The sequence below is a fragment of the Euleptes europaea genome, chromosome 15 (genome assembly GCF_029931775.1).
Source record: "Euleptes europaea isolate rEulEur1 chromosome 15, rEulEur1.hap1, whole genome shotgun sequence".
Taxonomy (NCBI): domain Eukaryota; kingdom Metazoa; phylum Chordata; class Lepidosauria; order Squamata; family Sphaerodactylidae; genus Euleptes; species Euleptes europaea.
Genome location: NC_079326.1, coordinates 28,053,144 through 28,079,567, shown reverse-complemented (window position 1 = coordinate 28,079,567; position 26,424 = coordinate 28,053,144). Strand labels below are relative to the sequence as shown.

Genomic DNA, 26,424 nt, shown 5'->3' with positions numbered 1-26,424 from the left:
CAGAGTCTGGAGGCAGTGGTCAGTGGCATCTGAAGAGATTTTGCTTTGTTGTGTAACTGGCAAGCCTCTTCCTGATTTTAGCCACCACCACTCTGCTGACCCCAGTTCAGTAAGGCTTGAAATCTTGCATGGGGGTCCTGCAAACAGACAGAAGATGGCTGGATGGGCTTTTTTTTTTTTTTTTTTTTTACCTCTGGGAGGTTTTGGAGAAGGTTGAACAAACTCTTATCTGCAGATTCCTGGTTCTTAGCTCAAAACACTTGTTACCATGTATTACAGCTTATTCCAGGCTAGTATCCAATGTAAGCTTATGTGTATATTTTGCTAAAAACCCAACTTTACATTTCATAGCTTTTTAAATCGTTCACCTTCTGTACAATTCTAATATTATCTCTTGTCAGCTGCTTGTCTGTGACAAAACGAAACCTATGCGCTGACCAAAAGGAGAAGTTACAAAAGACTGTCTGGTTTCATGTTGCGACAGCTGCAGTTGCTTTTTTTTTTTTTAGCCTGTTTTCAGCTTTCTTATTCTCTCTTCTCCTGGGATCTCCCGACAGAAGCTTTGGGTTGCTATCTAACTGCTAAGCTTATAGTCTAATACCTACATTTTTATTAACTTGCCATAGGCGAACAGATCAGGCGTATCTCTCAGTTGGCAACCCTAATCCACATAATGGTGTGCACTAATCATTTACTTTCCAAGTTTTGCCTATCCTCTGCATGCTGACTTTCAAACCTATTTTGCTACAATATTTCCAGGAAGAACACAGTCGGAGCAGATTCGTGCACTGTTTGGATAAACAGCTGAAAATCCAGCATAAAAACCCGCAGTTTAAATCTGCAAGGAAACACATTCGGCCACTAGAAGGAGAAAAACATGTGCAGAACTGACTCTCCCCCCACTCCCAAGAAACAGTAACTTTGAAGGAAGGAAAATGAGAATGCGGAAAAGCCCAAGGAGTACATTTTGAAAATCTCACCTACGTTGGCGCCATTTTCTTCCCAGCAGCTCCTTGGAGCCACCATTTTCTCACCATGCTACTAGAAGGCTTTTCCAGGGTTTTAAAAATGCTAATTGGTAAATGCACTATAGCTAGGGTTGCCAACTGCCAGGTAGTAGCGGGAGATCTCCTGCTAATTCAACTGATCTCCAGCCGATAGAGATCAGATCACCTGGAGAAAAATGGCCGCTTTGGCAATTGAACTCTATGGCATTGAAGAGGGACCTGGCAACCCTAACTATAGCGCTATAGCAATTATCTTTTTTTTTAAGCCCTGGAAAAGGGTCTTTGGTGGCAAGATGGGGAAAAATGCAGGGGGAAAGTTGATGGAGAAAAGCATACAGGAAAACCTATGTGTGGCAATGAAAGCAGAACAGAGAATCCTTCCCCCGTGGATGCAGCCCTAGAATCCAGTAGTAGCTCTCTATTGTTTTCAAAGGAAGTCCCATTTTATTCAGTGGGGTTTTTTCTCAGTGGGGTTTTTTCTCAGTTTTCTGAGGATTGCAGTCAAAGTTTGTTAAATATTTTTATTATCTAAAATCTCAACAATATATCAAAGGCAGAATAGATTATCATTATAGAATCTGTGATTAAATGTTTCTTCATAACATTCTGGCTCATAAAGATCATCGTTGCGTACAAAGTGGCTATCAGATCAGGAGCAGCCCTGAAGCAGAAAATATAATTTATTTGCTCAATCACTTGGCCCCTGACATTTTTAAACTAAAAACATGAAAAGACAGTAACAAAAAGTAGGGCTTTCTGAAGCAGAGAGGGAGGAGGAGTCAAGAGAAGATCTGCTGGATGGTCAGAATCATTGGATGGGGAGTGTAGATCCAGTGAAGATTGAGCAGAGTTGACAGGTAGAAAATTATAGGGACAGGAATCCACCAGGAATCCAGTGGCAATTTCAACAATTGCTGGGCATGGAGGAGAGACACCTTCCATAGTCAGACGTTTCAAGCCATTCCCCCCCCCCCATATCACTGTTCTTTCACATAATGCCAAATTTTCCAGCTAAATAATTTGTCTTGCTCTGGATAGTTGTATTTTTCCCAGCACTCTTTCTCGGTGGGTCTAAAGCAACATATTTAATCTGAAAGCCTCCTGCCGTAACAGAAGCATCTGACAAAAATTTCAGCGTCATGACATTTCCTAGAGAGAGAGAGAGAGAGAAAGAAAATAGATTATCCTCGAGAAGCAAAATTGGCTGTTTCTGCTCACTGTTCAATCTTTCATTTTTATGCTTATGTGTAAAACTACAGTTTTTTGAGAGTAGTCTTATTGTGATGATTGTATATGTTTAATTATTGGAGCTAACAGATAGTTCTGAATGGGAATAGTTAGGTGGTGATGGCGATTGGGATATTGTGACTGGGGTAGCCAGAGAGCCATAGAATGAAAACCTTATAGAGATACTAAAATGCTTAATATACAAACAAAACCTTTGTTTTTGAAATGCCTGTATTCATATTAAAAGTAACACAGCATATTACCAGGAATGTACATGGGGACTTTTAAAGACTGATCAGCAGAGAGATGAAAAGTTTGTAAAAATTTCAAAATGTGTGCAAAGAAACTTTAATAATACTTCAACCACTGCATCTGAACAAATCTGCTCTGATAGGTTAAAATTCAACCTTGTATGAAGTCTGAAATAGGGGTGTGTTTTTGGTAAAGCCGAACCCCCGCCCCCGAAAAGCCGAAAAACACCTTACTGGTATTTTTTGGCTTTTTTTTTCCAGGCGAAAAAATGGTGATTAAAAATGGTAGCCAGCAATCCCATTCTCCAAAAATCTGGAAAAATCTGGGGAAAAAATTGGCTTTTTGGGGGGAATCTTTTTGGGATTGCTTGCTACAACCTGAAAGAAGGGGGGAACCCTGTAAAAAGAAACAAAAAATACTTTGGAACATTTGTGCCGGGTTGCAGGGCTTTTAAGTTTAATGCACCACCCTGGCTCCATTATAGCCTATGGGGAATCTTTCTGGGGCAATGGGGGGCCCCTGTTTTTAAAGACAGAGGAACCAAATTGTCAGCATAGGTCCGTGTTGGCGAACCTATGGCACGCGTGCCACTTCCGGCACACGTAGCCCTCTCTGCCGGCACGCACGGTTCCTCCAAGTTGCTGGCCTTTCCGGCTCTGCCCCGCCCCGGGTGATCTCCAACCAATAGAGATCAGTTCCCCTGGAAAAAATTGCCACTTTGGCAATTGGACTCTATGGCACTGAAGTCCTTTCCCAAACCCCGCCCTCCTCAGGCACCACCCCAAAAACCTCCCACTCATGGCGAAGAGGAACTTGGCAACCCTAGCCTCTCCCTCTGGGCCCCCTCTGGGGGTGGTATTCAGGTTAAATTGCCGCATTGGCACTTGGCGATAAATATGTGGGTTTTCGGTTGCAGTTTGGGCACTCGGTCTCTAAAAGGTTCGCCATCACTGGCATAGGTAATAGTGACTCTCCTTAGAGCACTCACAAGTTTGGTAAAGTCTGGATCAGGGGATCCAATTTTATGGGGCCCCATTTTTCCTCCATTGGAAACAATGGAGGATGGATGGGGCACCCTATTTGGGGGCCCAAAAACTTGGTTCCTGTGACATAATCTTTACCAAACTTGAGCATTCTTTTAAAGAGAGTCACCAGAAGCTACGCTGAAAATTTGTTGTCTCTATCTTAAAACACACACCCCCGCGCAAGATTCTCATAGGCTATAATGAAGTTGAACCCAAAACCCGAAAAGAAACCCATACTGGAACGGGAATTTGGGCATATTTGGGAATCCCGAAAATTTTCATGTTCAATATACCCGAATCCAAATAGTACTTTTTTTTTTTTTTTTTTTTTGACAACCCTGTTCTGAAATTCACATCTCCCAGCTTTTGGTGGTGAAAAATCATATTTACAAAACCTGGGCATCCAGTCAATGGATATCATGTTCCTTTTTGTGGTGCCACTTGAGAGACAGTTGTTGAGACCACCGTTGTCGTGTTGCCCAAGCTGTATTTGTGTATATAGCATTTACCTGTGCTAACAATTGGATCTGGTAGTTCGTCTCCGCAGTACCTGAAAAACATGACAAATGATTTTTTTTAGTCAGACGTAAGCCGGAATGCAATGACACAGGGACTACAGAGGCTACCTTAGATTGGATCCCACCTAAAAGTTTCACATATGCAAAGGCAGGTTATTTTGCATTTGTATTTATCTAACAGACATGAGGTAGCTTTATACAGATTTGCCCTGAGGTATGATGAAGTTATGTTGTATTATGTTATCATTGTGAGTGAAGATCTGCTTTCACGTTATTGGATTTTATGCTCACGAGGGGAGCAAAGAATTGAGCAGGTCAGAGACTTATCCAATCTCATTTCTATATAAAAATGTTACTAGGGTGGCATAGGAATCAATTGTGGAAGTACCTCCATGGTACAATGGTAATCAATGGGTTGATCTAATTTCTAAATTGACCAGAGGTTTGTGTTCAGCATATATGTCATGTTTTGGCACAAATATCATCATGGAACAGGATTTAAAGGGAAGAAAGAAAAGAGGAAAGGAACAATACTCAGAGCTTGGAAAACAGCTTCTTTGTTTAAAAAAAAATAAGTAGTGGGAATTTCTACCTTCTAATTTGTAGTATATTAAGCACTTTCCAGGAAAAATATCTGTATGATAGCTGGGAAACTGACTATCTGAAAACAGATTAGGACCTCTGGGTGAGAGGCAGAAAAATGCAAATGGGTGGTAGGCGATGAAACACTGGGAAAGGGAGAGGGTTATTAACATTAACTTTAATTTGGCTTCTGTTAATAATTATGCTTTTACTGCTCAAAGTCTCTGAGACTGGGTGGCTTAAAAAGAACCCCCAAGGGAGCATTTCAGCAGTCAGGAGGATTACTGTCTGAGTAGCGTGACTTTCTCACCTCCCCCTTTCTATTGCAGCCCAAAATGTCCTCCCAAATTGCTGCTCCTAGGCATAGCATTTTGGGAAATATCTTGGGCTACAGCAAGAGGCAGGAGGTGAGAAAATCCTTCTATCCACAGAAACACTCTCTTGGGATCCAACCCAAGTTCTTTCAGTGATCCTGCAGTGCAGGAGCCAAAAATGGCTTAGTAGAGAATCCAATATGGCTCTTTTAAAAAAACACTGAAACCTTTCAGTTGAGGCCTATCCAAGGGGTAGGTGGGATTCTAGAATAAGCATTGTGTGAAAGTAATGGCAGGCAAAGATTTTTATGAAAGCAAGGTGCTTCTTGCCCTGACCTGGATGGCCCAGGCTAGCTCGGTCTCATCATCTCAGACGCTAAAGAGGGCCAGCTCTGGTTAGTACTTAGATGGTAAACCACCAAGGAATTCCAGGGTCGCTATGCAGTAAAAGGCGATGGCAAACCACCATTGAACGTCTCTTGCCTTGAAAACTCTACTCGGTCACCGTAAGTCAGCTGCCTCTTGATGGCACTTTACACTCGCACAAAATGCTTCTTACAGATGGTTTAGAGAAAGGGAGTTGACAGAAGTGAACTGATGCCAGCAATCCAAATGTGAGCTACCGGTATGTACAGATTTATGCCAGTGCATTAAAACTATTGCACAGGGCACTCCTAAGTATATTTATTACTTATTGTGTGACATTGTATGTGCCACTTCCTAATAAAGGACTCCCAAAGACCAGAGCTTGGGCTACAGAAACTCCATGTCAGTTATCTGCAATGATAATGTGAATATTTTCAGTGATACTGTCTTATAGTGGTTCTTAGTTGATCTCTTGCTCTTCAGTTAGGTTGCTGACCCCTGAAGTGAAGTGTAGTATATCATGATATGAAAATATATTTTACCTGCCCACAAAGCCATTGACATCATCATAGCTGTCATAGATTTCTAAGTAATCAGACAGGCAAGATGTATCCTCTTCGAGGTCAAAGTCAATAAACTGAATTTGAACCCGCTGTCCATACTTCACTCTTATATGCCAATAACAGGTTTGATCATTTTCATATTCATTTGGGTAGCCAGGGGTTTTGAAGGTATGTTTCGAATCTGTGAAGACTCCACCACAATCTTTTCCTAGTAGGAGAGAATAAAAAAGAATCAGGTACAGATTCTCAGACGTTGAGTGAGGCTCTCACAAAGAAGATTTGAGGGAGAGACATATGTTTTCCATTCTCAAAAAAGGAACAGAATAACCAACTTCAGGAACCTCATTCAAAGTAAGTGCCTTCAACGTAACATATATTTATATTCAGTTTGTTAACAAAAACAGGAGGTGAACTGGTATAGGGGGTATGCACAACATTATGTGCATTACAGACAAGTACGTGTAACATAACCTTATTTTCAAAAATGGTTTTTGGAATAGGAATTATGCGTCAGATTACTGGAAAATGCTTTTAACCTTTCTCCTAGCCACCATTTCTTTGCTCAAATCAAATCAAATTTATTTCGATACAAGGTCAGCTCTGATTTCTTTGCTCTAAATCACATCTCCTGAATGGTTCTTCTGTACAAACAGTGTTTGCTTTAGGGAAAAAAAAAGTTTATCCTCTGTAGAAGTGTCATGGCTCTGTGTGGATTCCCATCATTCATCTAGTAATCCACATAAGATATGGGAATCTGTATCTAGCTATGACGTCCGCACACTAGGATGTTTGCTATGAAAGAGCGGAATGAACCTGCTGAAAGTGCTGAAAACGGAGGTGCTGATACTGCGGCCGTTAACGCATGGCCAATTTGTCTTGCGATTCCCCACCCCCTAAAGTAGCGATTTTCCCAGGTCCACACGCACGCTGTCTCCGGTCCGCAACTCCAGTCCACTTCCAGTGCGATTTCCCCTCGTGTTTTCCCAGCCCTGTGTAGTTGCGAAATTGATTTCACTTTTGCTTTAATTCCTGGCTGTTTGGTCATGCGTGTTAGCGTCTGGGTCGATACCTCATCAGCCCGACATGCCTCTTTCATTGTTTCCGTTCACGTTGCTCCTCCCCTCCCCTTTTCCGCTGGAAACATGTGGCCGCCATTGCTGCCACCATCCAACATTGCCCTTTCTTTGCTCGTTCCCTCGTCCTTGTTGTTGTGATGCCGGTATCCCGGTTACTCAGTTCAATGAATAGAAGGCGTTCTGGCTTTCTGGCTGCTCTATCCTTGCCCCAGCCAAAATGGCGTGCTGGCGGGGGTAATGTCCCCCATTTCCACAGTGCCATCTTCTCACCACCATCTCCATTTCATTAATAGGTCTGGGGTTAGCACTGCACATTTGTGGGAAGGTGGGGGTTGTGTGTTGCTCTTGGATGGTGTGTTAAGGAGGCGAAAAGGATGAGGTGATTGAGGGGGGCTCATTTCATATTCACTATGTTGTTTGTTCTTCAGGAACTGGCTTGCCTGAGGGGTGCCATTTCCTGGCCTTCTATGGGTGGTTTAAAGGGGGTGGAGACAGCCAGGGGTCACGGGAAAGGCCATTTTCCACGATGGTATGCTGGCATGCTGCTATGACAAAAAAGGGGGGGATTAAGGTACAAAATTACCAAAAAGAAACTATTCACACGTTGTTCGGGCGACCTCCTGACCACCGCAGCCAATCAAAAATAAGGGAGGAAAATGATGGCGAAACGATGCCACGCCCCGATTGCCTCACCAGAGAAGGTACTACAAGGAGGGTTTTTTGGGGGGGAAGCCCAATGAGGAAATTTTTTTTATGGGGAAACCCATCAATGGATCCACATCTGAGCTTTTAAGTACTGCTTTGAAATTTTATTAATTTTGCTGAAATGTTGGTATGCCGGCATACTGGACTGCCCCCCCCCAAAAAAAATTAATCGGGAGGAAGCCACCCACAGCCAATCAGATAGTGCTGACAAAAATGACGGTGACGCCCACCGCCACTCCCCCCATATCCCACGCTATCCCTGAGATCAAACGCATGGGAATCTCCTAAACGCTCAAGTTGTGCAAGTGGTGGGGGACAGGGAAGCCCATGCGTTTAATTTCCTCAGCACGGAATAAAATGGTGCGAGCTAGGAGAGGGATAAACCAATGACATCCTAGCCATGTGTTAATGGCCTGCCTTTTGGTTAGCAGGCGTTGTGAAAGACCTTTCCCAACGGAGACCCTGGAGAGCCGCTGCAAGTCGGAGTAGAGAATGCTGAGCTGGTTGGAACAGTGGTCTGACTTTAAGGTAGCTTCACAGGTAGCCAATGACCTTGGGCCAGTCACCCTCTCACAGCCTAAACGACCTCACAGGGTTGTTGTGAAGTTAAAATGGACTAAACGAGAAGGATGAGCCATTTTAGGTCCTCACTGGGGTATAAATGAAATAAAGAAAAGAACCTCATGTTCATTTAGAGATTCCTCCCCCCCTTTGTACTTTCCATGTTCTTCAATGATCACAAAACCCTTTACAGAATAACAATGATCTCCCCTATGAAGCTGTGCCCCCACCTCAGAAATGGAATAACGTTGCCAACAATATTATTTACAAACTATGAAGACATTTCTTCAGAACAGGAGGAACACAATGTTAGCCACCCGTCACAAACAGCTTAATTTAATTACGCTGCTTACCACCCAGACATTACATTTGGAAACCATCACGTTGGCCTCTCAAAGGATATGGCCAAACAGAAGAGGAAGGCTGACTCGCCTGGGTTATAAGAACCGTGGATGGCCTCTCCCATTTTGTGTTACGTGTTCCACATCTGTGAGAGTGCTCCACCCTGAAAGGTCACTCAGCTGAATACGCAGGCAGAGCTACACAGCTGTTCATCTTGAATTCTTATGGTTTCCTACGGAGTAGTGTTCCTTCCACCTCCTTTCACACAGTGTAAGGCATTATATGAAAGCACAATTCTGTACACAAAACATATGAATCCGGCTTGTAAAACGTGGTGACACAATGAAGCAAAAAAAGCTCCATTCCTTCCTAAAACCGGAAAAGTACAACATTTCTAACAACTGCAGTTTCTGTGAGGGGCTATTGAGATATATAAAACACGCCATGGAGTATTCCTATTCTTTAAAACACAAAATAAAACCAGCAGGTTTTAGATGGTCTTTTATGTGTTACATGACTGTTATGTGTTTGGTATTATGAACAGTGCTGAATTTACGTATAAGCTAAATAAGCTATAGCTTAGGGCCCCACTCTCTTGGGTTTCCCCCCCAGAATTATGTTGCTAGCTGTGCCACGGGGTTTTCTCATTCCAAGTAGTATAGTGAAGCCTTTGAACCCCTCTTCTCGCGCCCATGATCACTGCAAGGGCTGTGTGTTTGCTTTCTATGTGTTTGCTTTTTGCAGCCCTCCTCTTTTTCACAGTCACTTTCTCTCCTGCGGGGGGGGGGGGGGCTCTACTCCTGCTGAAAATCACCAGAGAAGGATGCCTATGAGCCGGGGTGGGGTGGGGAAGAAGCTGGCTCCATTCCCCAAGATATTAACACCAGCAGAGTACAACAAAAAAGAAAAACTTTGGCTCGCCAGTGATTTTCAGCAGGAGTGTAAAAACCTCAAGGGAATGGAGCCGGCTTTTCCTCCCCCTGTGCCTCACAGTCCTTCTCTGGTGATTTTCAGTAGGATTTCTGAAAATTACTCCTGCTGAAAATCACCGGCGAGCCACAGCATGGTTGTTTTTTGTTTTTTTTTGGTGTTCTGCTCTGCTGGTGTAACGATATAACGCTTAATATATGAATACTTTAGCAATATTATCACTAACGTATTAATAAATTAAGCGTTATATTGTTAAATCTGCACAGTAAAACAAAACAAACAAAACCAGAGAGGGGGAAACCAGCTCCGTTATGCTACCAACAAAACTGGCTTCTCTGGGAAGACTTGGACGAGGGCGGGACAAGCGACAATGGGCGGGGGAAGAGAAAACTCGAAGCTGTGACTGTTTATGGATTTTGCCTCATTTTGCTTCGCATTGGGTCCGGGGCAAAGTTTTAAATCTCAATAAAACAGGTTTCTGAAACCGCGGGACAAGTGCGGTGACCCCCGAAGGGCGTAAATTCATGAATAACTAAAAAAAAAAAAGCCGTGGGGCAGTTCCGCTTGGATCACGGGGCAAAGAACCAAGCATAAATGGCCTTGGAGTTTCATCTGTTCAGGCTGGGACCTGCTAAATAACCGGAGTAATTAACAGGCAAAGCATGGAGGCCCTCGAGTCTAGAAATCAGCCACAGAGTGGATTCCAGCAGTTCTGGAATTGGCTATGTTACCTTCAGAAAGCAAAGGCTTGGAATCAGAATAGTACACTTTGCCATTATTGAACTCTGGGACCTGCACTGATGCTGCCTTGGAACTCAGCCCGCCTGTGCAGCAGCTGTTTTCTTAGTAGTCCTTCCACAACAGCAAATTGGCCAGTGAACAAATGTACACAATGGCTTCATAGGTCTCTGGTGTTCTGTTGGCCAAAGAAAACTGGCCCAATGTAGTCTGCCCTAAACTTTCCACCACTGGAGGACAACAACGGGAAACAAAGCAGTATATTAATGACGCAAATGCCATTGGCAAATACACCTAATAACTCTGGTATGTAGCTCTTAACTTGACTTTAACCCCTCCTTTGCTTGTGTATTAGCTGAGCAACCTGCGGTGACTCACTGTGTCTTAGGATACAATCTTGTGTTTCCGCCCATGATGTTCTTCCCTTCTCTCCCACAGCAGATCATTCACTGTGTGTTGTTCTGTCACCATGCCCTCTTTCCCACAGGTAATGGGACAATGCTCAATGTAATGAATATGGGATCCTGCACATTATGAGGGAAGGAGAAGTGGCATACCACTTTGGGTAGTAGCTATAAAATAATGTATGATGTGTAGTTATATCCTCAGAGAATTTGCTTGTATGAACACACCTCCCCAGTGTCAAAAGATTTTCATCAGGCTCCAGGGTGTTTCTGGGCACAATTCAATGTACTGGTTTTGACCTACAAGGAGATAAGTACTTTATGACCAAGATATCCTATATGGACTTGCACAGTCCAAGCCTGGTCCATGTGCCCCAACCTTTGAAGTAGATAGGATCCTAGGACAGGGTCTTGTCTGCAATGGTGCTACAATTACAGAATATCCACCCAAGGGTATCTTATGTTTTCTTTTTTCTTTTAAGTCTTGCATTAAATTGCGTGTATGCTGTGCTGGGGCGCTTTTAGGCTTTCAACAGCTAATTTGTTTTTAGTGCTTCTGGCTTGTTTCAATAAGAGTTCTTATGTGTATTGAATTAAGACTTTTTATGCTCTTGTGTTCTTAATGTTCTTATTATATTATGTTCTACGTTGACTAATGTTTTATAATTGTATTATTTTCATAAGATGCCTTGAAGACTCTTTCTTAGTGGAATGGTACACATTTTCTAAACAGACAAATATGAATTTCCATAGGCAAGAGATAGGGTCTTAAGGGATGAATCTGTTGTGCACATACCGTTAGGGTTGTAACAATAAGCATCCCATCTCTCACTTCTGTTAAGTCGAAAGCCATAATCCACAATCCCAGTCTTTCCAAAGCCACAGTTGCTTCCAGGTTTAACGATGGGATACCCCACTCTTCCTTTGGCCAGCCAACCGGCAGCACACATATGAAAACCTGAAGGATGAAAGGCAGTGTAAAATGAGTCCAACATTGGCCAAGAAAGAAATATTGTGCTTAGACTAATAACTGTTGTTCTTGTTGCCAAAGGCATAATTGTTGCCCAATTGTTTTGAATTGAATTTCCGCCTTAGTCATGGAGAATTGTCTTCATAATTTTTTTAAAAGTTGGCACCTTTTGTCATTTACAATACTAGTGATGTTTTTCCTCCGAAGCTAATAAATGACAAATATAAGACAGATGTTCACTGGCAATGCAATCCTAAGCAGCACTACGCCCTTCTAAACCTAGTGACTTCAGTGGACACAGAAGGGCCTAACTTTGTGTAAGATTGCACTGTAAAACTTTTAACTACAGACCCAGAACTTGTGTTCAAAGATGTCTTAGTGTAATATATAGATTTCTTGCACTGTTGGCTTGTAAAACACTACTAAAGGGAAATTTGTTGATTTCCCTCTCTATGAACATAAATTGACTACAGTCTTTGACTGGGGGGGGAGGGGTGAATCGCCTTAGGAGCTGGCTTGACCCCTGCACCAGCGTTAGTGCTGCTTGAGCTAACGCCAGTGCACAGCCACTTACGCTTGTGCTGGGGAGCAGTGTGACAGTGCCACACATGGGTGCTGGTGCAAGGGCTTGTGCCGGCACCAAACAGGGCATTCCCTGAGCCTTTTCACCCCGAGAGTGTCCCCTTTTGCCGGCTCGCAACTTGCGCCTGCAAAAATGGTGGCACAGCCCCCGTGGAACAGCATGGAGCAATTTCCCAGGGTTTGGAGGAAATGACATTTTCGGCTTGCTGCACCGGGCCAGCAAGCCACTCAGGAGACATTGCGGCAGCGCTATCCTCGGGTGCCCCGCAACTACCCCCACTTAGGATTGCGCTGTAAGTCTGTTCCCCCTTTCCAGTTCTTGATTTGTTTAGCTTAATGGACACACACACTCACATATGGATTCTACCAGTGGCTTACAAAAAATCAGAATGAAAAGCGTCTTACTTCCTAATTATTAAAATCTCATAAATAATGAAAGTTTCTTGGCCACAGCACACCATAACCAGCGATTACTTTCAACAGCGCTGTAACTTTCACCTTACTGCAGACTACAGTGCTGACTGCAAGCTGATATACTTAGGGCTGTTTGACATATATTCTGAAGTCAGCCACAAAGGAACGAGTAGTGCTCTGAACTTTGGAAAATTGTACAACATATTAATCTAATAATTTTATATGCAGATGAGTTGGCAAAACAGAAGCGTACTACTGGCCCTTTATCACCAGTTTCTCAAGTTATCATTTGGTTGGTTGCTGCATAAAAACTTCTCTATTTCTCTTCATGCAAAAAAAAAAAAAAAAGCACGCATTTTGCTGAAGCAGTTTACAACTCCCGACGCTGTCTTTGAGAGCTTGATCCACACATTAGTAACGTTGATGTGTGGATTTAAAATTGCTTGTAATTTGATTACTTGGGAGGAAGAAGTCACAATGAATTAACTAGGACTTACTGCTGAGCAGGACATCAAAACGGCAGTCCTAAACAGAGTTATACCCTTCAACATCCATTGATGTCAATGGGCTTAGAAGTATGTAACTCTGTTCAGGATGACATTGTTTGCATTGTGGTGTTTGTTTTATAGGCATTAAGGCCAAAATGGTTTTAATCCATATAATTAGATTAATTGCATTCTTAGATTTTCATCCATACTGCCAAGACGTTAATTTTTGTAGCGAACAGCATCATTGGCAGAGATGGATTTTGAATAAACGGAGAACAGATGAATGAACAGAAAAATAGAGCTCAGTCTTTGAGACATCTGCAATGCACAAAGTCTGTGGTGTGACAATTAAAGGGCATAGCATTCTGCCGCACAGCCTTTTCCCTATCGCAATGGCGCTTGCACTGAAAAATTCCCAGTTGATTCCATATATTGTTCTTTCATACCTATTTTTCTTGCTGCTTCGAGCTGCTGGTATGTTGCTAGATGCCCACCTTCATATTCACACACTGCTTTTGCCTCTGCATAGGTGAGCTGGTATTTTCCATTTCTTCCTTCTCTGTGATATACTCCGGCTGCTCGCTCTGTGAATTCAAAACAATTAACAGTTTTGATGGATTTTTTTTCCTCAAAGGTTTGCAGATGTCATTCTGCTTTTCATTACCGCCAATGATTTCTCTGGAGTAGTAGCTAATGATTCTTGGTCAAGTGTGAACAGAAGCACTCAGTCAAGCCTTAGAAAGATTTATCCTTTCCAAGATCTCTCCCTTCCAAGGGTCTTTCATGCTGTTACTGAATGATTGGGAAAAAAATCACTCTGAAAGCAGTAGCACTCCTAGAATGGTGAAAGTAATGGTTCTGAAGGATCCATATGAAACTATTTCCATATCCATGCCTTCAAAATAGTCTTCCTAGACAACAACACAATGGATTTTTTTCACGTGGTATAATTCTGGTAATCCATGCTCATATGAACCTTTTGGGAGTGTCAGTGGATGAACACTGCACATGCTCTTTTAACAACTAGAAAAAATATTTTAGCATCAAGAGATGACCTTAGGGTATGTCTACATTACAAAGGTAGATTAATTTGAAGCCTATTTCAGAGGCTTAGGATATGACTGGAAGTCACATGAAGCAGCACCCTTGCTGAAGCTCCCTCTTCACACATTACAACATACACTGGTTCAGTCTAGTTTCCCACCCTGTGTCAGACCTAATACATACACATATAAGTTGTGGGTTCTCCTCAATTTGTGCAGAACTTGAAGTCTGCTTAGGATGGCACTGTTGGTGCTGAAGTAATAACAATAAGGACTCAGTTACTATAAATTAGCATTTTTAATTCTATAAAGGACCTTACACATTTAATTACTATCATTGAGTAATCGTAATAACACAGAGATATCCTGTGAACAGCTTGCACAATATCAGTATCCCCTGCCTGGGCCCCCAGGAGGACTAAACAACATGGCATTGAAAGCTACTTTTGGCAAAGGAGTGAGGATGTTGTGCTTTTCCATGTCCTTACATTCTTCCAACTTGGCTAACATTGTTTCCAAAATGTTCTTGGTTTGGATAAAACAGTCAGAGGCTTTATGCAAGTAAGTGGGAAGTGTGATTTCTCCTGGCTGCAGAAAACATAATGCTAATGAATTAAAACATATGGGCCAGTAAATGTTCAAAGCAGGGGCACATAAAGTCACAGAGGTTATACAGAGATAGTAAAAGGTAAAGGCAAAGGTCCCCTTTGTGCAAGCACCGAGTCATTCCTGACTCATGGGGTGACGTCACATCCCAACGTTTCCTAGGCAGACTTTGTTTACGGGGGTGGTTTGCCAGTGCCTTCCCCAGTCATCTTCCCTTTACCCCCAGCAAGCTGGGTACTCATTTCACTGACCTCGGAAGGATGGGAGGTTGAGTGGGCTACCTGAAACCAACTTCTGTCGGGATCGAACTCAGGTCGTGAGCAGAGCTTGGACTGCAGTACTGCAGCTTACTACTCTGCGCCACGGGGCTCCTATATGGAGATAGACCTCATCAGAATTCTGGAGGAAAATCATTGGGAGTCCCATGTAAAAGTGTAAGATTATACGTATATATAACATGTGGTGTGTGTAAATCTTTAAATAGTTTAACAAATGACATTATAATTAGGGCACTAGAGCTAAACTATTAAATTGATGATCCATAATCACATCCCTGACATTTGATTTCTCCTTCAAAAGCAGCCTTGGGTAGAGAGGGGAGAATTGGATCAGGTAGGTAGAAGTATTGTCACATGAACACATGAAGCTGCCTTATACTGAATAAGACCCTGGGTCCATCAAAGTCAGTATTGTCTACTCAGACCGGCAGCAGCTCTCCAGGGTCTCAGGCAGAGGTCTTTCACATCTCCTATTTGCCTAGTCCCTTTAACTGGAGATGCCGGGGATTGAACCTGGGACCTTCTGCATGCCAAGCAGATGCTCTACCACTGAGCCACAGCCCCTCCCGTATTAAGTATTAAGATTGAAAGGTAAATGGAACCTGCATGTATAGGGGCATTTTACTGTCACAGAAGGCATATTTATTCATTTTCTCACTTAGATGGGTTTATATGGAGAAAGACAGGATGGAAACAACGCAGTTCTTGCTAATTCGGATGCACCCTAAGTCTTAGCTTAGCATTTTAAGTCTTCGGATGCACCCTAAGTCTCTTTCCTCCCTCTGTTTTGGTTCCCTGATCAAAACTACCCCATCTCACCACAAGCTGCTATTTGCGTAAGTAGGAAGGAAAAAAGGGTGGCAAAGGATACCTTTCTTGACTTTTCCACTTGGATTAATGGAGGTCTGGAATGGATGAGGAGCTTTAATTGAGGAAATGGTGCAGTGGGAAAGAATTTATCCTCCTCTGTTTCCTAGCACCATATTCCTAGTCACAGTCCAGCTCTTCCCCCTCCCCAGATGTTTCTTATTTAGGCACAAGTACACACTGATGAGGAGCCCCGTGGCGCAGAGAGGTAAGCTGCAGTACTGCGGTCCAAGCTCTGCTCATGACTTGAGTTCGATCCCAACGGAAGTCGGTTTCAGGTAGCCGGCTCAAGGTTGACTCAGCCTTCCATCCTTTCGAGGTTGGTGAAATGAGTACCCAGCTTGCTGGGCGTAAAGGGAAGATGACTGGGCGTAAAGGGAAGATGACTGGGGAAGGCACAGGCAAACCACCCTGTAAACAAAGTCTGCCTTGGAAACGTTGGGATGTGATGTCACCCCATGGGTCAGGAATGACCCGGTGCTTGCACAGGGGACCTTTACCTTTACCTTACACACTGATGAACAACCATAAATCACCACTGGGAGATTTTTGGGGTGGAGCCTGGGGAAGGTGGAGTGGGTGGGACTTCAGCAAGATGTAATGCAATACATTCCACCCTCCAAAGCAGCCAATTTATCCAGGGGAGCTGATCTTGGTCATCTGGAGATCAATTGTCATAGTGGGAGATCTCCAGGTGCTACCTGGAGATAGCAGGAAGGCAGAGAGAAAAGCCTTCCCTTCATGCCAGGCACCAGGGCGGTAACTGGGGGGAGGGCTGTTGTAATTTGACAGCACATATGTACATATGTAAGCTTCCTTCTCAACCTTACCTTCATTAGGGGCCACAGCCCCAATTCTGATCAGGAACCTCCTTTTCAGGGCCAAATTACATGTCTGAAGCTCCAGTCATGGAGCTCTAGTGTCATGTGTCATTTGTCTGGTACGTTCAGAGTCATTTATATTAGCAATGGAACATTCACACACTAGTTTTTGGCACCTTTTTCTCTGTCAGGCACTCTTTCCCCTGCATTTTTCCCTGTCATTCCTCTGGAGGGCTTTTTGGAAAAAAATCAGAATTGCTATAACACTACAGAATTATAGTGCTGGAGCATAACAGCGTTATAACAATTACTTTTTTAAGCCTTCAAAATATTGCTGGTGGTACAGCAGGGAAAATAATGACCACAAAGGGTGACAGAAGGAAAATGGCATTGATTTAATTAAACAGTTCTGAGAAAATTAACATCAAAGGGACTTAACACTTCTTTCTTTAACAGATGCTGCCACAGTTGAGTTAAAATTAAGTTAAGTTCTGCTAAATTTTATGGAAGACAAATTATGCTACTTACAGTCAACAGTGGAATATTATTTGCAATTGCTACAGAAACTGCAACAATCTGTCTTTGTGAAATATGTCGTGGGTGGTCTAGATCTACTGAGAGTAATTAAAAATGTCTTTCTTTTACTGGCTCGTAAAACTCAATTTGCTGGTAGTGATGAATCTTCTGCATTTGTACATCATCTTTGGCTGGTTCCACATGGAGTATTTTCTGCTTTCAAACCGGATCTCCTTTTTTTTAACATATCCACAGGACATTGTCCTATAATCCTCCTCTTTCCAGGTTTTTCCTGTCCTCCATACTCTTTCCCAAACTTTCCTTACTCCTGTCTCCTTGGTAAGAATGAAGGCCAAGAGCATTATCATGTGGTCTGAACATGAAAGTGTGCAATTACAAAGGTCCTGCCCACATTGAAGAAGAAGAAGAAAAAGAGTTGGTTTTTATACGCTGACTTTCTCTACCACTTAAGGAAGAATCAAACCGGCTTACAATCACCTTCCCTTCCCCCTCCCCACAACAGACACCCTGTGAGGTAGGTGGGGCTGAGAGAGCTCTAAGAGAGCTGTGACTAGCCCAAGGTCACCCACCTGGTTTCATGTGTAGGAGCTACGAAACAAATCCAGTTCACCAGATTAGCCTCCGACGCTCATGTGGAGGAGTGTGGTATCAAACCCGGTTCTCCAGATCAGAGTCCTCTGCTCCAAACCACTTCTCTTAACCACACCACCACGCTGGCCCTCTTGGCGCCATTGTCTTGCAGTCAGATTCTTGCGGCCATCATTTCCCTTGCTGCACAAGTGGAGGACTTTTTTTTTAAAGTCAGTTATTGCTATAGCAGTGCTATGGGGATGACTGATCTGAAAGTCCTCAAAAAACAGCAGGAGAAAAATGCAAGGAAAATGGCAGCAGCAAGGGGCTGATACAGGAAAGGGTGGAGAAAACTCCTGAGTAGAAGCTCCTTTGCTAATAATACTGCATTCATGGCAATGATGAAAGCATCATGGAGAATCCTCGGCGTGTGGAAGCAGATTCTGTTACTCATTTTGATTTACAAATGCAATATACACACTGAATTGGGTAAAATATCCAAGCCTGGGAGCCCCCAAAACCTTCATGTTGCCAAACCTTCTTGTTGCCAAGCATCTTGGCCATCTTCTGGTCACTGGGGGTGTGGGGGAGGGTAGTTGTGAATGTCCTGCATTGTGCAGGGGGTTGGACTAGATGACCCTGGGGGGTCCCTTCCAACTCTATAATTCTATGATTCTATGAAACCCAACCTTGATAGTCCCTTTCTACCCCACTGTATTTCTCCTTTTGTCTCTGTGAGTTTTCAGCTCCACTGCTTCTTTCTCTCGTGACACTGCCACTGTCCCTTTTTGTTACCCCCACAAGAGTCCCTTTTCTGACTCTCAGACCATGTTCACACAGAGGGTAGCAAGCAACGTTAATTTCTGAAGTTTGCACTTGTGGCCCAGTTGGGGTGGATCCAACGATCATCCAAGGAGCCTCTCTCCAGCCTAAGGAGCCTTCCTACAACTTATGGGTCTCTTCCTCCAATAGCCACTTAGGTTGGAGGACATCTCCTTAAGACTGGAAGAAGGCTTCAAACTGCTCAATGAAGTGGTAGGATAGAAGTAGGATCTACCCTATTATATTTTGGCCAAGATATCCACCATAAAAAGCTGTAAGAGTGCTACTCCATGAGATAACCACTTGTGTAAAATATTGGTTGGGCTGAGTTGAACCTGAACCAATACAAACAAAGCCAGATGAAAATGAAGGGCCAACAGTGCCTAAATCATAAAGGCCCCGTTGGCCCTGTATCTGTCCCAGCAACCTGGTATGCAGTGAGGGCATATGGGACCAAAACTGCCAGGAGAACAGGGCACTGCTATACCAAGGTGAATCAAAGAGTCCAGGCCTCTGGACTCCATCTTGGTGACCTGTGCAAACTTTGAGAGCTGACAGGCACAGATGGGTTGTTTGTATTCTGACCTCGAGGTGGAAAAGCTAGAAACAATAGGGAATAAATGAGCCTCCTTTGCATCCTGAATTAAGCACTCCAAGCAGACACCTGGAACTGATAGCCAGCACCTCAATCTCATCAGCAATCCAGGAACTATTCAGCTAACTTTGACTAGTCTTGTCGAAGGCTTTCACGGTCAGAGTTCATTGGTTCTTGTAGGTTATCTGGGCTGTGTAACCGTGGTCTTGGTAAGATCACCAAGACCACGGTTACACAGCCCGGATAACCTACAAGAACCTTTGACTAGTCTCTTTGCATATCTGAATCACCCTCCAGCTTTATCTTACTTGCAGAATAGATTAAGCCAAGACATCTCCCGTCCACTACCTCCCTTCCTGGGAAAACCTCGCAAACATCTTCACACATCTTAAAGCTGTATACAAAAGTCATTGCCAGTACTTAATCAGGCAAACTAAGGTATTCTTCCATATTGCCATTACCTCATGCCCTTTCATAGTTTAATATTTCAGCCACCAGGGAACCTTTTGTCCCTGGCAAGGTCAATTGTTTTTGCCAGTTACTTCATGCAGCCCCAGGGCTCATTTTTGCTATAAGTAGTGGCCTTTTTGCCATTCAAACATGTGGATGTTTTTCTTGGATCCGACACCCCCTGCTTATTTGCATGTGAGGTCCTTTTATTTTTGAGAGACGCTGATCCATTTCTCTGCCACTCAGCGCTGCTATCATTTGGACGTCGCATTCTTCTGGATAGGTAAATATCGCTCTCAACCCCTCATATCCTTGCGTCCACCCCCTCTTCCCTTTTATTTCTTAGGCTCATGTATGTATCGGGTGTGTGATGGGGGTTCCTGTGTGTGGGGGCGTTTCAACTATTTTCAATAAAAACCATAAAACCTAGAAACAATGCTTCTCCATTTTATGAGTTTACCAAGGAGGCTTATCCCCATTAACTCTGGTAAAAAGATCCTGCACCCCATCCTCTTGCTAAGCTAAGTCTCCAAAAGTTAACCCCCCCTATCTAAAAACGGAGACTGACTAATTGGGGTGACAGCGGTGTTTCATACATGTTTCTAGCTGACTAGTGGTACCATCCTAAGCAGAGTTATACCCTTCTGTGTCCATTGAAGTCAATGAGCTTAGAAAGGTATAAACTCTGCTTAAGATTGCACTACAAATAGAGTAGCATTATAATGTTGGAGTTCTCACTAGTAAGTCCACCAGTAGGATACTGTATGACCAAGATCTAACTAAACAGTTCAAGTGATGAGATTTCCTAACTTTTAAAAGACAAGCAACATCCTAATTCTTGTCCTTTTCCTGTGTATTAATGTTGCCAGAATGATGCCTGCTCTTTTTCTTCCCTGAATGTCTTTTTTCCTACCACATAATACTATAAGAAGCAGAACAAAGAGTAACTTGGAGGGATAGCCCTATACCTAACACCAATTACTAATGTGAATTGAACTTCCCCATCTCCTTCTTTCCTCAGACTTCGTAACTTCCACCACCTTCTCACCATCTTCCCATCCTGCAAAAGCCAGATCTGTGGTTTATAAGCCAGTTTGGTTCCCTGAGCCTCATTTACTGTGACCTTCATTCATGAATATATACTCACATATATTACTATCCAGAAACCTACACATATTATAGATACTCTTTACTATGCCGTGGACTTCATTCGCCTCTGTGTATATGCAAATTCAGTGCTTATTTAAAAAGGTGTTTATCCAGGCACACCCCCTTCCAACTGAGAAATGAGGGGGTTTATTGCTGGCACCGAAGAGCAGGAAAGTCCCAGCTGGATGTGATTATGTCCCCTCAAATGGCTAAGAGCTGGCTATGAGGAAATTATTCTCCCAGGGAGTCTTGGAAGAAACACTTCTCAAATGTTCCATGCAGATCCAAAGCCCATCTGTTCGCTTAGGAATGTTTATGCTTGCATGAGGAACAACTGTAAAAAAGGGGATTGATGCCTGGACAGTGAGCCTTTCATGACTGAAATTCAAACGTGATTGTATCTAGAACATCAAAGATATGAACTTCAGAAAAACCCAAAGGCTGGTGCAGCATATAGCCTCTCAAAGCTTCAGCTGGGATTTGGTTGGTTGGTTCAATGGGGATTTGGTTACTCCAATTAACCAAGGAATGTTTGGCCTAGTTCTTTGGCTTTCTAGAAGAAATATCTAGCTATTGAACAAACACAAATACATATATCTAGCCATTGAACGGATACACTAGCTATTGAACAAATACGTGCCACACACGAGCTCTGTGCAACGGAGCCCCAACACTTTTTTTTGAAAGAAAAGCTGCTCAAGGGGGCAATTTGGAGTGGAAAAGTGGTGGACAAAAATAGTTGAAGGGTTCTCTAAAGTAACCCCTTCTCAAGAAGCTTTCCTGAAAAAAAGCAATTTGTCAGAGCTCTGCTAGCCCCATTTCCATGTCTAAAACGAGCCCTAAAATGGGGATGAGAGCTAGGGTCCAGAGGTACAACAGGCAAAAGGCAATGCTCTTCTTACTCTGTAAGGAAAGAAGGCCAAGTATATGTTATGCTTGGTGATTTCAGAAGCTTCACACTATTTGCATACTTCATCACCTTTTGAAGAAGGCTCGGGACCAAACCAGAAGAGATGCTATATCCAGAACTCCCAGCATTTATTAAAAAAATGCAGTTATTAGGTGCCCAATTTGGACTGGGACTGCTGTGTGACAGAAGCAGGGATGATGGTGGTGGTGATGGTTAGGGCTTCCAGGCAGTGTCTGCTCACTAATAGGAGGATTGTAGAGGGGCAGCACCCCAGGAGAAGTGACAAGAGTAGCTCTAGCCATTGCTAGAAACTGGGAATGGCTAGAGCTACCCTTGTCACTTTTGGGTAGCTCTAGGAATAGACAGGAACTCTGTGATCTGTAAGTAGCTAAGCCATTATTTTTATTCCCAGGACAGTTGACTGCTCCCCACTTTGCCCCCAGTTTCCACCCACCAATCAACTAAGCAGCAGCAGACAAGGGCTGTAATTGCCTGGAGGTTTCTCGCTATAAGTGGGCAAATGGGAACTCTAGTGATGGTGGTGGTCTCTCTGTACCATTTCCCCATTCTAAAAGAGCCCCGGGGAGTGTCATTTTGCCCTGCCATTTTGCCCCAGACCATTATACAATGGAAAACTGTGCATGGGGGCTACATTCCTTCTCCTGTGCCACGGTTCTAATCAAAATTAGGGCCCTGCACACCTAGTAACTACGTTTTAAAAAATGCTAGGAACTCTGGACAAAGAACTCTCCGAGTTTCGTCTGAATTGGTCCTGTATACACTGTCCTAAATAGCTGACTTGGTTAACTCACAGCCACAGACTATCAGGTTCTTGATTCAAATCCTATAATCCCTGACACAATAGACCTGTGCTTCAGCAAAAATGCCAACAGGTGTAGGCTGACCCAAGTGACCCCTCCAGGACTGCCAGCACTGTCGGGGCTCCTTGGCTCAGCTTGCTCTAGGGCTGTGTTAATATCCCAGTTGATTCCTGGTCCAACTCTCCATTCAGAAAAGTTTGAAACCTTCCGGTGAGGCACTTTCCTCTGACACAGGTAACGTTTCCTGTAGTGGACGAAATGCTTAAGTTGGAGAATGGCTTCTTCGCATGGAGGGAAGGTTCAAAGTTTGCTAGCAGGGTTGTAGGAGGCAGGTAAGTATAATTGGGAATGGTTAATGGTTTAACACTGTCGCCAGATGAAAGGGTTTTATTTCCTTGTTGTATTATTGTTGGTTGGTTTGTCTGTCTCTAGTCTCTCTCTCTCTCTCTCTGACCCTGCTCTGGATCTAAATGTAGTAGAGGGAGTTAAAGCCAAGCATGAATTTGGCTAAACTGTCTACATTTTTTAAATCCCTAGACAATGATTGTTTTACTTATCCTTTTTTTCCTTGTATGTTAATTACCTTATTACACATCAATTCACTTGTTTATTTTTAGTCCAGGCTAACCAGTCAGCATGAGATGGAACGGAGATGGTGTTATTGGCTGCATTACATTTGAGCCATGCTGTCCAAGGTTACTGTGATCTTTCCCAATACCTTTGCAGGGTACATAACAGGGAAAGTTCATTCACTATGTTTTGATATTGTTCACTATCAGCAGGAACATCAAATCTTCATTTTAGATCCAAAAGCAAGCTGACTGAACCTTTTCCTCTGAAGTTCCATCTATATTTTATTATGAGAAAGTTGCTCCCATGCCTGTTTAATATTTCTTTATTTACTTCATTTATACCCCATTTTCTCCCCAATGGGGACCCAAAGCTGCTTACGTCGTTCTTCTCGCCTCTATTTTATGCTCAAAAAGAAAGTAACGCAAAGAAAGTTATATGGGAGGGGCTGTGGCTCAGTAGTAGAGCATCTGCTTGGCATGCAGAAGGTCCCAGGTTCAATCCCTGGCATCTCCAGTTAAAGGGACTAGGCAAGTAGGTGACATGAAAGACCTCTACCTGAGACCCTGGAGAGCTGCTGCCTGTCTGAGTAGTCTCTGATGGACCAAGGGTATGATTCAGTATAAGGCACCTTCATGTGTTCAACCCTATGAGGCAGGTTGGGTTGAGAGTATGTGACTGGCCCAAGGTTACCCGTCAAACTTCCATGGTAGAGTAGGGATCTGAACCTAGGTCACTGTTCCATAGTGCTTGATAAGGGTTTTAAAATGATATCAACACAGATTGCTAAAGTGTGGTCCAGCGGGCCAGAAACAGCACTACCATGGGAACAGAACATATGATGTAGCTAATTCACATAGTATAGTATTTTCAGAAGTTACTAGAGCAGCATGGAAATGGACCGAGTTTCTAAAGTGCTCTAATGATAGATTATATTATCCCTGATTTGGAGAGTATAGCCAATATTGCTCCCTGTAGAGCCCCGTGGCGCAGAGTGGAAAGCTGCAGTACTGCAGTCCAAGCTCTGCTCATGACCTGAGTTCGATCCCGACGGAAGTTGGTTTCACATAGCTGGCTCAAGGTTGACTCAGCCTTCCATCCTTCCGAGGTCGGTGAAATGAGTACCCAGCTTGCTGGGGGTAAAGGGAAGATGACTGGGGAAGGCACTGGCAAACCACCCCATAAACAAAGTCTGCCTAGTAAATGTCGGGATGTGACATCACCCCATGGGTCAGGAATGACCCGGTGCTTGCACAGGGGGCCTTTACCTTTACCTTTAGGTCTGCCAACCTCCAGGTAGTGATATCACACTATTACAACTCCAAGCAATAGAGATCAGTTCCCCTGGAGAAAATGGCTGCTTTGGAGGGTGGACTCTATGGCATTATACCCTGCTGAGGTCCCTCCCTTCCCCAAATCTCACCCTACAAATCTCCAGGTGTTTCCCAACTCAGACCTGGCAACCCTAGCTCCCTTTAGTCACAGGTTTGCAAAAAGGGAGCCAGCCATGGGGACATATTTTTCTTTCTTCTTAGATTTGGAATGCATCCACACATCATTGGATATTGCAGAGAAAGAAAACCCTGTGCCCTTGGGAACTGAAATAGTTGGGAGGGGAAAGAAGGCATGTTTTTCACTGGCACAGTTTCACCAAAGGGGAGGCACCAAGGACAACAAACTTTGACCTACTGCCCTGGGAAGCAACAAGGTCAATTATAAAATCCTTAGCACAGTTACACCCTTCTAAGTCCATTGAAGGGCTTAGTAAGGTGTAACTCTTCCTAAGGTTTTGTTTTGTAAATTGCTCTGAAGACCTTATGGTCAAAAAGTAGGCTGAAAATATTTCAAAGACAAATACATTAAAAATCTCTGTTACTTTCTTTGCGCTCGTCACCTGAAAGACCTGTCAATGAAGTATGAATCAAATTTATATCCTCCTTTGTTATTGTACAGGGAACACAATGAAACCTTTATGTGCATAAATCCTGAACCCACATTCCAATTTTGATTGAAGTTAGTGAAGATGGTGGTGGAAAGAGCCGTCAAGTCATAGCTGAGTTATGGACACCCCCTAGGGTTTTCAAGGTGAAAGATGTTTAGAGGTGGTTTGTCATTGCCTTCCTCTTCATAGCAACCCTAGACTTCCTTGGTGGTCTCCCATCCAAGTATGAACCAGGGCTGGCTCTCCTTAGCGTCCAAGACTTGATGAGATCAGGCTAGCCTGTACTATCATGGTCAGGGCCCAAATCCGCATCATTGACTGCTGCAATAATGCAGGCAGAGGTGGGTAAATGTACATTAAGATATCGTAATTTTGGGTTAATGATATTGCACAGTAGGGTGCGAGTTAAGAACAGATAAGAAATGATATTGCTGATCCTTCAAGTTTATTTTAATGGTTGCTAGGTCCTATTGGCCGGTTGGGACACCATCACAATTTTTAGTTATTATTTTGTTGTTGTTTTATTTTTTGCATGCATCGATTTAGCATAGTTTTATTATATATATTTATTATTAATCCAGAATGTTATTAACCTAGTATTTCCTTTTATTATGTATCTGTGGTATCATTGACATCTTTGTAATGGCCTATGGCTAAATGCAAATAAAACCATTCAAATATTGCACAGTAGGGTGCAGCTTATGGGCATTCTCTTTTTTGGGTGGCAGCCCCATATTTACCACCATGCCTGGGTCTGCTTATAAAGACAATTAACAAGATATTGTACAGGCTCATACATAGAATTCAGCTGCCCTGAAACATCGCAGAACCATTTCTTTAACAACACATATTTTCCACACTTTTTAAATGCAAGGAATTTCACATATGGGAATGGTACATATCCTGTGCGGCTGTTTCTTTTTAGGTTCTTATCCTCTTCCATCTCTAGAGGTCTAGCTTTCAGTTCAGCTCAAGTTTTCAGATAGTATAATTTCTGCTTCTTGTAGCTCACAGGCATTCTTTCACAAAAATAGAAAGCTCCACAATTTTTTTAAAAACAAAAGTAAAATTAAGAACATTAGGACAAACCACGTAAATTATTCCTTGTTCAGTTAAAATCACAGGAAGGTGCTGTCTTTATCCACAGTAATTTTTGCTGTGATATAACAAAGAACAACTCTTTCTGCAGCCTAGTGTGAATTGCGTACATGTAAAATGCTCTCTTACCTAACCAAATCGAATTGTGTAGTACTCCGTCCTTGAACCCCCAGCCAGGAGCTCTCTCCCACAGCAAGGCAAAGAAAAAAGGGAACACAATCATGTCTTCTGCTGGAGTTTGTCAGAGTCACTGTTGAAGTGGCCCGGGAAAGCCCTGCTTG

General features: G+C 43.1%; 1 protein-coding gene across 1 annotated transcript; it reads right to left on the bottom strand.

Moving 5' to 3' along the window:
* Positions 1 to 1,995: 1,995 nt before the first annotated feature.
* Positions 1,996 to 26,424, bottom strand: TNFAIP6 (TNF alpha induced protein 6). Its single transcript, XM_056861470.1, has 6 exons — positions 26,273 to 26,424; positions 13,511 to 13,648; positions 11,407 to 11,568; positions 5,834 to 6,062; positions 4,021 to 4,061; positions 1,996 to 2,156 (listed from the first exon to the last, which is right to left on the bottom strand). The coding sequence occupies exons 1-6, from the start codon at positions 26,364 to 26,366 to the stop codon at positions 1,996 to 1,998; spliced, it is 825 nt and encodes a 274-aa protein (XP_056717448.1). The 5' UTR covers positions 26,367 to 26,424.

Coding starts and splice junctions, on each gene's coding strand:
- TNFAIP6 (XM_056861470.1), bottom strand. CDS start 26,366: ATGATTGTGTTCCCTTTTTTCTTTGCCTTGCTGTGGGAGAGAGCTCCT. Junction 13,649..26,272: donor ACACAATTCGATTTGGTTAG/GTAAGAGAGCAT, acceptor TTGAATTCACAG/AGCGAGCAGCCGGAGTATAT. Junction 6,063..11,406: donor TTATTGTTACAACCCTAACG/GTATGTGCACAA, acceptor CTCTCCTACTAG/GAAAAGATTGTGGTGGAGTC.